This window comes from Mastomys coucha, unplaced genomic scaffold, assembly GCF_008632895.1.
Source record: "Mastomys coucha isolate ucsf_1 unplaced genomic scaffold, UCSF_Mcou_1 pScaffold16, whole genome shotgun sequence".
Taxonomy (NCBI): domain Eukaryota; kingdom Metazoa; phylum Chordata; class Mammalia; order Rodentia; family Muridae; genus Mastomys; species Mastomys coucha.
In genome coordinates, this window is record NW_022196898.1 from 104,801,613 (window position 1) to 104,816,926 (window position 15,314).

Consider the following 15,314-nt stretch of genomic DNA (forward strand, 5'->3'; position numbering starts at 1 on the left):
TTAGTTGTACTTTAACAAAGGAGAATAGATTCAAAGTTTGTTTTCCCTCTAGAATTCTGATAACACAACTTGGGGTGAATGATTCCTTTTCTTCTAATGAAGAGCATTCTGTTCTGATGACATTTAGATCCTTAAAGTCATGAACAAATTTGGTCTGTCTCTCAGCATACAACAACAGGCATAAAATCCAATATGTGATGTGTATCCAATAAGTGCCCAATGAACACCTAGTATGATCACATGTTTGAAAAGCAGCCATTTTTTGAAAGAAGATTTTCTAGTATAAGTATAAAAGCCCAATTTTCAAATTATATGAAGGAGGCGTCTCTCAGAAAAACAAACCTGTGAGAGGTCATGTGAAAGGTCAAGGCTTTTCTTCATAGTCTGTGAGTAAATGAATTACAGGTAAAAACTTAAGGCAGGAGTCAGGAAGACCTGATGCAGGACATGTAGCAGAATGCTTCAACAGTGTTCTAAAGCCTTAGACTTAAATATCTAAAACAACAGCTCGGAGGTTCAGCATCTCAGTGCAGAAGTTTACAAAGCCAGGGCCTTCCCTTATTTTTACTAAATCCTGAGTGAAATAAAAAGTTTCTTTGGAGACTCAGTTGTGTCATGTGGTGTTTTTCTGGAAACTGTCTTATGGAGAGGATATTTTGGTGAGAGTAGCCACATGGTGTTTTTCTGGAAGCTTCCTGGAAAAAGAGCAAGTGATGTTTTGATAGATTGGATGCTTGAGAGAACACATGATATTTGAGAAGGGTGTAAATATAACACAACAGAGAGTGGACAATGCTGTGTGGCATTGGTTCACCTTGCCATTCTTTGCTGGTCTTTGCTATGCTTTGCTGACTCTGGGCGTCACTGACAACACTGTGGCATTAGTTTCCCTTGCCTTCTTGGCTGATCATAGTATGTCATAACTTCACAGAGAGAAACACACCAAAGAACTTCTGGTGGTGTTACATCAGCTTCTTGCCATTTCCATGGATCAAGACGATTGGCAGAGCCTTAAGATTTCTTTGGCAGTGAGTATGCATGGAAAATAATAAATAGATGTTCTCTGAATGCTCACATGAGGAAAGAATCAAACTGCCTTTGCTGATTCATGAGTGGTGTTTGCAAATGGACTGAGCTACCACTACTGAATCATGTGAACTGAACTGCTGCTATCCTGAGAAGGAAGATTGGGATCACTCCAGAGAATTATTTCTAAAAAGATCCACATTCTCCTTTGCCCTAAAATTCTTTCCTTTCCATCATCTCTTGTGGGTGGTAGGCTAGAAAGGAGGTTAAAGAACATAAGAACCCTTATTAAAGTAGGCATTTAAAAATCTAAGTCTATACCTGACCCTTCATTCAAGGAAACCATGAGCCACATGCAAGCTCTGTTTTCTGTCAGAAGTTACTGAACATGATCAGAAACCAGTTCCAGTTCATGGTATGAACCACTCAGCCCTGCAGACCTTGTAATTTAATATTTTCTTCTTTTCATCTTCTGCCTCTTCTTTGGGTGAGAACTGCCTAACATGACTCCTGTGTGTGTCATGAAGTTCCCTCCCTACTCACTGTATTTCCCATTTTTACAAGTCATATCACTAAAGAACCAACATTTGAAGGTTGAGGGAGAGGAGCATTTTATGGTTGAAGTCATAAGTATAAGAACTGTGAGTGCCTTTAAATATTTAAGAAATACAACAGAAGACAAGACTTTCATTAGTCAGTGTTGCTGGGATAGCAGGAACTAAAGAGATGCCATATAAAACAGTGGGTGATGTTCTTGGAATAAAGTCTATAAGGAAAAATAAGATTTAATTAAAATTTTAAGACTCTCATCATTATCGAGAGCATATGCCCACAAAGGGCATTGTTAATGTAGACCTCATAAGAACTAGATGACTCAGAAGATTATCATTAGCCAATGAGACGGCTGTCAAGGAGCAGATAATTGCTTATTTCAATTGATTGATTTACACAAAATTAATTTACCTACTATGTGTAGTACTCTATGCACTGAGGAGGAAATGAAGTTACAAGACAATGTTTATAACTTGTAGTTTTATTTTTTGTCATGCAAGAGTGTGATCTTTGTCTGAGTGTCTCTTTTCTATTGCTGTAATAAAATACTTTAACCAAAAACAACTTAGGAAAGGAAAAGATTTGTTTGGTTTCTTCTTTCAGGTCATAGATCACCCCTGAAGGAAGTCAAGACAGGACCTCAAGCAGGAACTTGAAGTATAAACTGTGAGGGACACTGCTTGCTGGTTCACACCCAGGCTCATGCTCTGTTGCTTTCTTATAAGTATCAGGACCACCTGCAAAGGAATGGTGCTGCTCACAGTAGGCTAGACCCTCCTGCATCAATTAACAATTAAAACTGTACCAAAGATGCACCCTAGGGCAAATGTGGTCTGAGCAACCCCTTCCTGAGACTTCCTTCTCAAATAGCTCTAGGCTGTGTAAAGCTGACTCTGACTTTCTCCAAGATGAATGACTCAGGAAGAATTTTGAGCCACATGGGTAGGCAACTGGACCAAGTGAAATGGAGACAGAATAAAATCTCTTCCAGAGCTGTGTTGCTGGGCCAGTGCTTGCTGTGGTAACCAGGCCCTTCCAGGGCCTCTAAAGAACCATGTGAGTTTTTACTTCAAATGATTGTAACCCCTTCTATCAACCCCTGAACACATCTGGTTGGCATAGCAACAGCTGATGCTCTAAGCCAATGAGACTGAAGCAAGCCACAAATAGTAAACTCAATAGATTTTTTAATTTTCCTCATGTAAGCATACAGCAAACACTATTTATTAAATATTTTCCATGTATACTTACTGCCAAAGCCACCAGGAAAGATAAGAAAAAATAAAGCAGACTTTACACTGAGGGATAGCCAGAGCAAGATCATGAAAGACGTAACCAGGCTGTGAAGTCTTCCAGGGAATGCACTGAGGATCACAGATATAAGCCTTGTCTAGATTTCTGAGAGCAAGGAGTCAGACAGAAGATGTATGGACATTCTAAAGTAGTAGTGTGATTGCTACTTTCTCATGAGACCCTCCTTCTGTTGCACGAGACACTGCTTTAAAAAGCAAATGTCTCTCTTGGAGCCATGGAAGAGCATTGTGGATTCTTCTTGTTTAAATACTAAGCATTAGTTAAGCACTGTGCTTAGTACTGGTTTGCCCCACAACACTGGGGGCAATCTGTGTCCTCTATGGTTAGTTGAGAAAACAGGTGAGGAGATGGAAACTTGTTCCTAGCTTGCTGAGAGGTTAAGAATTAAAGTCTTCCTTCTCTCTTGTATATTCCAACAGAATCATGGACAAGAGTAACTCTTTAATAGTTCTTCTGTGAATGTTTGTTGTGTATTTAAGATATGAGGACCTTACAGTCAACCAAGTAGACAGGACTCTCCTGTTCAGTATAATGAATGCGTTAGTAGTGACAGCCTTCCCAGCCCTGAGCTCCTGAAAGCACTGTCTCCTGTTTCTTGATCATGTAGCAAAGTCTCATGGATAAACAGAAATTAAAACATCCACTCATTTAGTTCCCTGTTATAAATGCTTAATATCACCAAGCACTTGACAAAAAAATTAAATGAAGCCCTTGCTTTCAAGAGACACAGGGTCTCTCCTAAAGGTTGTTTGTCAGGGTGGGAATACTGCTCAAACCAGTGACAATAGGGGAGGTGGGGGACGACAGACACCATAAAGTGTATCTCAGGGAGGATGCACAGAGGTGGAAATGCAGAATCCTCTACCTCCAGAGCTGAACCACCACAGCCATGCCTATAAAGCTGAAGGGTCGTAGCATCTGAGCTCCTTAAGTTCTGGAACATTCTAACAATGTAAGCAAAAAGCACTGGAGTAGAGTGTTCATTCCAAAGACAGAAATGCAACCCAAATGGAAGCTGACTATAATGAACATGAAGAGGTTTCTTATGAGTCTCCTGTGGAATGTGGTGGAGCAGACAGGGACCACGCTGGAGAGGTAGCTTGAGAATATGCCAGATAATCTCAGATTCCCCTACAAACTGTTTAGACTGTATTAAGACTTTGTCAATGACCAAGGGATGCTGACAATTATTTAAAAATTATTAGGAGAAACTAAAAGTCTGTCGTAAGCATGAAGAGGCAAGGAATTTAAATACATGAGAACCACAGCTTAGGTTGTCACCACCTTCCTGTAATTTGAAAAGCCAAATGAACAGGGAGATAAAAGATATTTTTAAAAGGAAAGTGCTATCAAAATCAACCCTATGAAGCTCTTGATCTGTTCCAGAACAAGACATGGTTTGGTTTGGAAAGTCCTACCACAAGAGGCCAAGAATAAGACATAATAAACAAGACAACGTCATCATTAAGGCCTCATGCTCAAAAACACTATATAGTAACCTAAATAATTTCACAGCCACAAAAATCCATGAGCATATTAGAGAAAGAGTCTTTACTCCTTAAATTTGACCTTTTCTTTGCTAGTTTGAAATTTCTACCAACTCTTCCCATGAAAGCAATGAAGACACAACTCATTCACAGGATAATTGGTGACCTAGAGACACAGCTGGGCTCTATTTTTATCTCAATAAAGCCTTCTTTTGTTTGTTTTTGTTTTTCAGCAAGAGAATGAATTAAAGCCCCAAACTCAAGCCTATGTACTTGAAGTACTAAATATAATTTATATTGTATGTTGTACGTGTACATTTCACACAATGAAGACTGCTTTTCAGGCACATATGCACACACTGAAAAATATGTATGACACATTTAGAATATGTTTGCAAGCCAACCTGAGATGCATAAGGCTGCATAACCAGACCATGCCAATTTCAGAACCATTTAGGATTATGTAAAGCAGTCTACACTAACAGATACTTCACACCAGAACTATGAGCTATCGTGTCCACATAAATTACTTCTGGTTTGGGGGAATAAAGTAAACAAAAACTTGAGCCTGAATGGAGCATGGTGTGGAGAAATTCAAACTCTTAAGATTATTTCTAAGATGAGAATGGATAGAAGAAGACAGCAGAGCTTGCCTATGTTTGGTTGGTTTCTTTTTAAAATTCTCTTTATCCCAAATTAGAGGTAATGGTCTTGGAGAGTTTCCTGTGGCTCTGTGTAGATAAAAGTATTTATCTACAAATGGACATATTTCTGAATGAAGGCAATAATGCAGATGAATTTGCATTTAAAACCACAGTGTAACTAAGGCTCAGGAGATAGAATGCCATAGCAGGAATTTTGGCAGAATGAGACTCAAGGACAGAGGTCTGACACACAATAACTTAGCAGTTACCAGGAGCAAGTTAGGAAGACAATTCTGTACTCAGAAAGAGGGGTATACAAAGGAATGGGTGATGGCTCTCTACCATCTCCTCACTTTAACACAACATACAGTCTGTTATGGTATGAGTCTGAATATCTTCCACAGGTTCCTGCTCTGAGCACTTGGTCCTTTACTTTGGGGTTGTATAGAAGGAAAGCTGTGCTGATTACTTGCAGAGCTAGGTCACTGGAGGCCTTCAAAGTTACACCTCCCGGATCCTATTTGTTTTCTCTTGTTTTTTGATGGACTGCTATGTGGATATCTTCCACCACAGTCTGGGCACCGAGAGCTGAGCCTGGCCCCTCCAGTCTCTCCTCCACCATGACCTGAGCCCCTCCCTGACCATGAGCTGAGTCCAGGCCCTTCTTTACCATGGTGAATTGTAAGCCGTCTGGCCCAGATGAACCCTCCTCCCTTATGTTGCCCACAGAAAGTACTGACACTGAGGGTTTCTATAGGAAAAACTGTTTGCCTACCATGCAGATGGACATTGTGAAAACAAAAATCTGAAGCACTGGGAGTTTTTTTTTTTCTATGACCCGAGGTCCTTAATACAAGAAAAATATAGCAACCTGAACTTATCAATTTAATTTCTTCTACACCAGACGCTGTTGGAATCAGTGGCCTTGTGTCTCCTTGCATTACCTTGTTAGGTACCAGAGGAACCCTCTGTGGTAGGGATTGTAGATTCATCTATGCTCTGCCAAATTAAGAGTTGTTTGCAAAGTGTCATATAGCAACTGAATCTCTTACATGCCCAAGAGCAGGACATGATATGGTAGTGTGCTGAGTGCAAACCACCCTGTAAATTTGGCTGTCTTTAGCTTTGCAACACAGCCACTGTACTGCAGAGGTGTGGTTCCCTAACACCAACATCTAAAAGATCTCTCAGTGCAGGATGTAGACTACTGACCCTGGAGGTCACTCACTGTGCCACAGATGTGAGGTTAAGTATGAGAAGGCCTGGTTTAGCCAGGTGTGTGGCACATAGGTGTAATCAGAACCTCTAGATATGCCTGCATCCTGGTGGTGTGAATGATATTGGTTAAGACAGGAGAAAGGTATTATTTGAGCAAATTCTACAGTGAGCCCGAGTCATACTGTCTGGATGACCTACAAAATGGTACATGATTTCCCTATGTCTAATGTATGCTCTACTCTGGGTACCCATCAGTAATTCTCCTTTGCATGAGGCCTAATTGGGTGCAAATTGTTCAATTCCCACTCAAGTGTAACTTCCTTAGGAATTCATAAGTTGAGGCCAGTTTTGTCTTGCAGAAGCAAAATTCATGACTTATATTATCCTACCTAATGTTGCAAGTGGAATCTTAATCATCCATTCAAAACTAGTTGAGTAAGTTAAGAAGATTGCCTAGGCAAGTAATTGATATTGACCCAAAACTAAATATTTTGCAGTTATATTTCCTCTTTCCTAAAAACTGGAGCAATATAAGGAGAAACTGCTGAGGCTGAAAGCAGCATAAAGCAGCCAGTGTGATCGGCAGTGACCACTGGAATCAGACTCAGCCAGTGTGATTGGCAGTGACCACGGGGAGTCAGACTCATCCAAAGTTATTGACAGTGATCATGGAATCAGACTCATCCAAAGTGATTGGGAGTGATCACTGGAATTAGACTCAGCCAGAGTGATGGGGAGTGATCACTGCAATCAGACAGTGTGGGTGAGCTAGAATGTAAGTCGCATCCTTTGTCCACAACCAAGAGATACCCCAGGTCCACACCCCATGCAAGCTGGGCACTTCCCTCCCTGCCTGAAGAATAAGCAGCCTGGGGTAACTCTCTGAAAACCCCATGTGCTGGTATCTATTTGCAAACAGGGACTCTACAGAAGAACAGGCCATACTTGCAGTATGGAGAGTTGACTAACCAGACTAATAGAACATATTTAAAATAAAATCTAAAGAATCCACAAAATCCAACACAAAGAGCTGCTGGGTTTTTGTAAGATAAAGTTGAGAACATTCTTGCTAAACACTAGTTTAACCCATGTAGGTGAGGAATGAAGTAAATATGCTTGTTCTGTGGAAGGGGGTGAGCTGAACAGAAAGGCTTGTGGGGACAGGAGGTGGCATTTGGTATTTAATGTGGAGAAGGGCATAAGGGTGTAGGCTTAGTTCTGAAACCTCTGCACAAGGTTTGGGGTGATAGGACAGCCCATGTATTCAGAAGAAAAGCCTGAGTGACAGGAACTCAGTATGTATCTAAGTCAGCTGATAACCAGAAAACAGAGGCCTATGATCCTGAATACAGCTTCACCTTAAAGAGCCTGTCCCCTTACTCAACAGAAAGAAAAAAAGAAAGAAATAAGGAAGGGGTGGGGAGAGTACAGATTTCCCCCAGGAGGCACCAGAAGTCCCAAGGGTTTTAAGTTAAAATTGCCTTGGGCTCTTGCTCCTTGCAGTAAATTTGTCAACTGCAGAGTCATCAAATGATCATTTTGAACAGATCAAACTCTCAGGTGGCTTCTCAGTTGAATCAGAACCCATCCCACAGCCCAGTTCATCCTCTGATCAGCTGATCTCCTCAGCAAGCTGCAGTACCCTTCATCAAATCAAAGGAGCCCTGCCTGAATGATCCATCAGAATTAGGTCATTGTCAGTGCCAGTTGACCTACTCAGTGTCTTTTACAGTGATTTCTCTTATGACACACAGGAGTTTCTTCCTGTGTGTGATCTGCTGGAAGAAGATAGTCTGACTAGTATGAGTCTGTGTAAGACAAAGCCTGGGTGTCCTCTCAAATGTGTCCAATAAGCCTCTGCCCTTGTTATTAATAATATTAGATGTGTTCTAATATTGTAATGTCAATGAGAAGTTGCAGTACAATTTATTTTTTTAATGTTTTATTTATGTGTGTGTGAGAGAGAGTTTGAGTGAGCGTCCACATTTTACAAAGCAAGTGTGGAGATCAGAGTACAATTTACAGGAGTTGTTGGTTCTCTCCTTCTACTATGTGAGTCCCAGAGACTAAACTTAGGATCTCAGCCCTGGCAGCAAGAGATTTTACCCTCTGACATATCTCACCAGTGCCAGAATAATCTATTCTTGAAGGAGAAAATCGAGACTACATATCTTTGTCTGCATGTTGCTTTTTGTGCTTCAATCCCAGCACCAAAAATGGCAGAGGCAGAGATTCTGGGCTTGCCCTGATGTGTAAATGGTGACATGAATATGTGAAGTTAGGAATGAGACCTCTCAGTCCTTGGCTAACTGCCCTCCATTTTTATCTTTCTGATGGTAGCTATCTAGGATGAGGAGGCAGGGTAGCCACTGTTTTACACTGGAGTGAATCATTTTATTGTTTCATTCACAAGTGAAATAACACATGCATTGCTATGACATCAAGAGTAATCAAAAGTATGTTATTTTAATTATAAACTAGTTGATTTAAAAATATATGATTGGTAATATTTTTTCATGTTTAAGATAAAAGGTGATGTGAGTTGAAGTAGGGCTTTAGGAAGAAAGTGGCATTGCAGATAGACAACAAAATAGAAATTTATAAGGGAGTATGTAGAATTAAGTAACCACAGGACCATGTCTAAAGTACTTACCATCACATTCCTGACACTTAATATTTTCTTTGATGCCTAGTTCCATAAAAACTTACTGGATTAACAAAGAGAAGCACACCCGTTTATGATCCATGACATACACTTGTGTCCTGCTTCAAAAGAGAGCCAATTTTGTAAGACCAAAGCACACATTGAAATGGCAATTTCTTCATTAAACTGAATTGTTCCCTTGAGCATTTCTTGGGCATCTGTTATGTGCCCAGATTTTGTTTCAAGCAATAGAAACATAAATGAAATATGAATGACTCCAGAAATAAATATATGAATACATATTTGCAATGTAGGGTGATAGTGGGACTGCAGAGGATTATAGATGATGCCACACAGAAAGGTTGGACAGAGAGGAATGCTGTGATATGTGAGACATTGGACAGGCCTCCTGAGGTCACCCATGCTATGTGTGGATCCTTCCTTAGTGTATAATGATGACAGAATGACTTGCTTTTACTGTGTGCAGTTAGAGCTGAAAGCTGAAATCCCCTCTTGTTTACAAAGCCACTCCATGCATTCCATTACTGTCCCTTCACTATTCCTTTCATCACAGTCAAGGTTCTTAAAAACTACAACTCCAAAGTAGCTGTTAACAATTACATATTCATATTTCTAAAACACTCTTCCATGTCTTTGTCAAGCAAAAATAAGGATTTCCATGATTTCACATTAGACATCTTAGGCATACCATACTGAAAAGCTCTGTTAGCCGCAGTCTGGTTCCTCTTTTCACCAAAAACACCCACTCCTGACAGAAATGTTCACCTCAGTAGTTGCGCTTGCATCCCCTTTCTCTGCTTATTAAAAAGTTGCAGCTCTGCCCTCGCCCCCCATACATATGTCACAGATGTGCAGCTTGGTCTTCATATGGGTCCCCCAACAACTGGAGGAGTGCTGGCCCTAAAGCTATTGACTGGCAGTGTAATATGTTCCCCTAACTGGACTGATTTGCCTGGCATCACTGGGAAAGAATGTACCTAGTCCTGCAGAGACGTGATGTACCAGGGTCAGAGGATACTGGAGGGTTGGAGGCTGGGAGAACACCCTCTCAGAGGAGAAGGGGAGGGGAGACAGGGTAGGGAACGTGTGAAAGGGGACAGTGACTGGGATATAATGTGAATAAAAAATGTTGCAGCTCCAATTCTAGGGTTCACTGTATACCCCTACCACCATGGGGGGAGGCTGTATCTCCCTCATCCCCTATAATTTCATACAATATCAGAACATAATTATTGTTCTTGTTACATGGTGACCTAATCCTTTATGAAGCTTCTCTTCAAACTGCTCTGCTGGTGATTCAAATTCAGAGCCATAGACACTGCTCCTGGATTTGAGTTACAGACTTAGGCATGAAATGTGTTTATTATCAGATTCGATTTCATCAAGAACATAGGACATGAAATTTAGGTTTCATTAGCAGGTGGTAGTTAGAAGCAACATGGCAGGCATGTTGCTCATGTTATTATAGTGTGATGAACAAGAATCAGTCCCAAGACAGTATGAGTACTGGTGATGCTCAGTTTCAGGGACAGCATGATCGACGCAGCACTCAGCAACAACCTTACCTACCTAGAGTGGCAGTTGACCTGCCTGGCAAGCAATAGCCATGCCCTAAGCCTGGTGACTCTTCAGGGCTTCTGTGTGTTAAGCTATGCTTTCTAATGTATCCATGCAGTCTATACATTCCTAGTGTATACATCCACCTGTACTAAACTCTTGTCAGTATGTGAACTCTTCCATTATAAGTCCTATTGTTACCTGCCTAGAACTGCAGTTTCAATACAGCTTCTTCAGCCCAGCAAGGCTGATCTATATCTGAGACTCCAGCATTTTACCTGTAGTCTCTTTCCTAACACTTATCCCATGTTACTTACTGAATAAAAGAGTAGTTCCCTGTAATAAAACATCGTAAAAGCAACTCTCTCCGGTCCTGGCAACTTCATATGATAACTTTTCTATCAGTAGAATTTGGATGTTCAAGCTCTAATATTGTATAGTATTGTGATACAGTTGTTTAAATGTCTTCACAAGCATATAAAACGAAGTCCATGAAAAGGAAAATCTACTTTTGTTTGTTTGTTTTTTTAGCATTTGATGTAGTATTTGGCTGTTCCATGAAAGCTTCACAAATGTATGCATAAGTGAATATTGCCTGAGAATGCAAATAATTATAGTACACATAGGAGGAGGAGAAGGAGTATCAGTGGACCTTATTGGGTCCAGAAGCTCATCTTCAGTTTACACCACAGCTCTGCCAGGTGGATTTTATCATGGCTCTTTTGCCCTTGAGGATACTGACCTCAGGAGGTTAATCCTAATAGGCCCAATGAGGTTAACCATTTCTGCCCCCATCACCATCCCAGTTGGATATTGTCAAGAATACCAAAAGATGAGAACTATATTTTACTGACTCTCTTCCATTCCTTTCCAGCTCCAAGCACAGCCCAGTATGGAATTACTGGGAGCGCCTGTGACCTCTTCTCCTGCTGGAGCCTTGCGTTGACACTATCTTCTGTCATCAGTATATTCTACCTGAAGAATGCCATCCTACAATGATCTAAAGACCCATGAAAGGCTTTTAAGGAGTCTCTGGGAGTGCTGATGGCTGGATCCAATCTGGTGCAGTTAGGTTGAAGCAGCGTGGGATACAATCGGCCGTCTGTTCGCGGTGACGCCTTTTGTCTGTGGAATGGCTAGTTGTGTAAATACTTTCATTCTCCTCTCCTTTTGATTAGACACACGACCTTGTGAAGCACTGCACATTGTCCCTTTTTTAAGATGTGAAAGGTCTGAACTTACTTTTAGAGGATATTAATTGTGATTTCATGTTTGTAATCTACAACTTTTCAAAAGCATTCAGTCGTGGTCTGCTAGGCTTCCGGCTGTAGTTTACATAACAAATATTGCAGTGAACCCATGATTCTTTAAGGCTGCAATACAAGGGTTCGGTGCCCTGTTTCAATAAGAGTCAACCCACATTTACAAAGATGCATTTTTTTTCTTTTTTGATAAAATTTCAAATAATATTGCCTTCAGATCATCTCTTCAAAATATAACACATATCTAGATGTCCCTGCTCGCATGACATCCAGGTTTTTGAAATGAGCCTTGTAATATAACTCGCTATGCTTCTCCTTCTAATTTCAGCATGGGTGTGCCTTCATAAAGTAATCTCTTTGTCTCTGACAAATACACAATGTTTTCCTAAACCTTGCAATTTGGGAGCAAAAAAAGTAAATTACACCAATAAGCTAAATCCCACCCCGTTTGGGGGCCAAGAAGCTATTAGGCTGTGTCTAGTCGTTACCCATTGGGTCTGAGAACTTGCCCACAGCATTTCAGTTTTCTTGTTAAAACAATTTAATAACATGATTGAAGTTCAAGTTTAATATTATTAGTGCCACTGTGGGAAAACATAACCCATCACAGGGCAGCACAGCCTGTTGAAGAGACCCCTGGTAAAGCAGCAGTTTCCTGCACAATTCAAGTTGATACCCTAACACAGCCTCTCTGCATGGACCACAGCCCTACCACCCAAGAGACATGATGTGGGGAGTGCTCAGACTAGGCTTTGACATCAGTAACTTACTATGACAGAAACCCTGCAGACTTGCCATCTGATTTTCCGTCATTTGGTTAATAGGAATGCATCTTCTGTTCCTTAAAATTCCAAAATGTGTTTTAACAAGTACTGTGAATCCATGCACAACAGATCAGCCCTCAAGTAACTAATTCTTCACCAAAATCTCATTAGTCACTACCACTCAAATTGATGCCAAAACTGAAGACTCACCATGTTTCACTGCGTCTTACAGGGGATATGTGAGATGCAACCAAAAGGACACACCAGAAGGAGGGCATCATGGGATATGTTAATCACTCAATGATTGTGAATATTACATTTTTTCTATTTAAGAAACAAAACTACATTTTTGAAGGAAAATGCTGTTAGTCTAACTACTATATTACAGGAATAGGCTCATGGTCTTGCTTTTGACCAAAGAAAGACCAGAGCCTTGAAAGCCATTTTTCAGGTCTGATAAAGTTGCCAATTTCAGCACACTTAGGTTTCTACAGTGACCTTCTGCACACCCTAACTAAAGACCTACTCTCAAAACTATACCCAAGGACTTTTACAGTGATTAATTTAGATAGTTCATGTTTTGCCCTAGAAGGATGGCTTTAAATTTTTTATTTTTTTCTAAATAAATTTTAGACCCAAAAAACACCATAAATCTATTTTAATTAGGAAAATGAATCATGAGGAGACATAAATACATAGTCTTCCTATGAAATGGCAATAATGTGGCATAATACTATGAAATTTACTAGCTGTAATAAATTTGTCATTTTGATTGATATATTAAAAGTGAATTTTGAAAATTATGGCATTTAAATTTCTAGGTGATTTGCTACTAAAAATGTTCTTTGTGGAATTAGTGAGCAAACAACAGAATTATTTTTCTTTGTATTGCAGCTTTAAAGTAGCACACTCCACAATAACCTACTTATTAGAGATAGCGGTGCTACCATGGAGTGTTGGCCACCTGAACCGCTGTTTGGGGAGAGAAGCAGTTGGAGAATGCATATTATACAGTGACCGTTTCCCTAGAGTTAAAAATGCCTCCTCTGTGTAAGGTGTGTAGGGTACATGTGAGGTAAACTGAGGTATAAAATACAGATGAACCAAATAATTAGTTCTAAGTGTTGTCATGATTCCGAATTTGTGGAGTCTGGTGTTTTTCCATAGAGTGTGACAAAGGACAGTCATAGCTCAGTAGCTACATGTATTTGCCTTTATGTTAGAAGAGACTTTCTTGAGTGACATTTTAATAGAGGAGGCATCTGCTATGTTTTTCTGTATTACAGCAGCATAGTCCTTAGGCGCCTGGACAGAGTGAAACCATGAGTATTGATGAGTTCAGTATTGTTCAGATAAGGCTACTGTATTTGCTTTTCTGTGTGAATGTATTGCATATAATGTTCAAGTAGGTGATTTTACATTATTAACGGGCATCTGAAATGTCTGATTACTTCATTTTATCAGTCCTGACTGTACAAGATTGTTGCAATTTCAGAATAGCAGTTTTATGAAGTTAATTTATCTTTTGATTTACAACAATTTCTTTAGCTATTCATTTCAGCGTTATGTTTTCCACAATATCCATTTGTGGGATTCCTTTTGTTGCCCCTAAATTTTTAAAGAAAGAAGGAAAAAAGATGATAGAGAAAGGAGAATGAGAAAAGAGAGAAAAGAAAAAAAAGAGTATGGGGGATAAACAGAAGTGACTGAAGGAAGCAAAGGGATAGGGAGGGGGAGTGGGGGAGCTGGAATCTTCTGCTGATGAGCCTATTGGGCTGCATTCTTGGTTTAACTGCAAATGACCTAGTTTTTTCCCAATGATCTTATTCTAAACCTAAGTCCAGCTATGCCCTGTGGTCCTGCTGGGCAGAATTTACTGAATGATTGGCACTGCCCAGGCCACAGTACTGAGTGCTTTTTGCAGACACTGAGACTTGAGAGAGAGCATTTCAAACATAAAGTCACTTTGGGGTTCACAACTTCACCGAAAAATTAGCTTCTCATAACATTTATGCTATGTCTCGAAAGTAGTCTGGAAGGTTAAGAATCACCTGGATAATTCAGGACAAAGCTGCACACATATAGAGAAGTACCCCAATCTGTGAAGTCTGAACACTCTGAGCAACTGAACTATCAAAATCAATCAATGGTATTGATCAAATTACTGATTAATTGTTCATTTACCCATTGTGCTTAGCTTTGTAACACAGCTGAAAGTTACCTATTTAATCTTTTCAATAAAAATTGTTTTTTTGAAATCCAGAAATGATTTTAAAAAGAGGTCAGGTTTCTAACTATTTATTGAAGTGTGTGGGTGTACAGTATTTCAATAGATATGAATATGGATAAATGGTATTGCCTTAAGATCCTCTGAAATGTACTTACTTTAAAGACTGGAATACGCCCTTCCTGTCTTTAGTAAAACATCCATATTTCATAATCTGATGTAAAATATGTTGTACTGTTTCCAATAGGTGAATATAAAGTCAGTTTATCAATTAAAATATGTATTTGACTCATTTTAAACTCTTTAGTCTGACAAGAACATGGTATCTTAGGCCTGCTCTCCCATTGTCTCCTGTCTTTCCTGTACTACATGGTAACAGTGTGAGAACTTGAATTCCATGACTCTTAAGGGCTCCAAGCTAGATCTGTTACAGTTCCCTAAAGGTCTGACAATATACACAACATTTGTCCAAAATTAACTTTTTGAAGATACATATTCTTTTGAGTGTTTACTTGAAGTGAGACATGTCTCTGGTAGAGCCTGGGGAGTAAAAATCCAATAATCCTGCAAACTGACAATCCAAATGCCTGTACAAGTC

The 15,314-nt window shown here is 39.9% G+C and overlaps 1 protein-coding gene across 2 annotated transcripts in view; it reads left to right on the top strand.

Moving 5' to 3' along the window:
- The window catches only part of Negr1 (neuronal growth regulator 1), a 746,019-nt gene extending 731,022 nt beyond the window's left edge, over positions 1-14,997 (top strand). For both annotated transcript variants that reach the window (XM_031375955.1, XM_031375956.1), the window contains one exon: positions 11,338-14,997. In XM_031375955.1, the coding sequence (XP_031231815.1) occupies positions 11,338-11,462 (125 nt within the window). In that variant the 3' untranslated portion in view covers positions 11,463-14,997. The remainder of the gene's footprint in view (positions 1-11,337) is intronic.
- Positions 14,998-15,314: the final 317 nt, after the last annotated feature.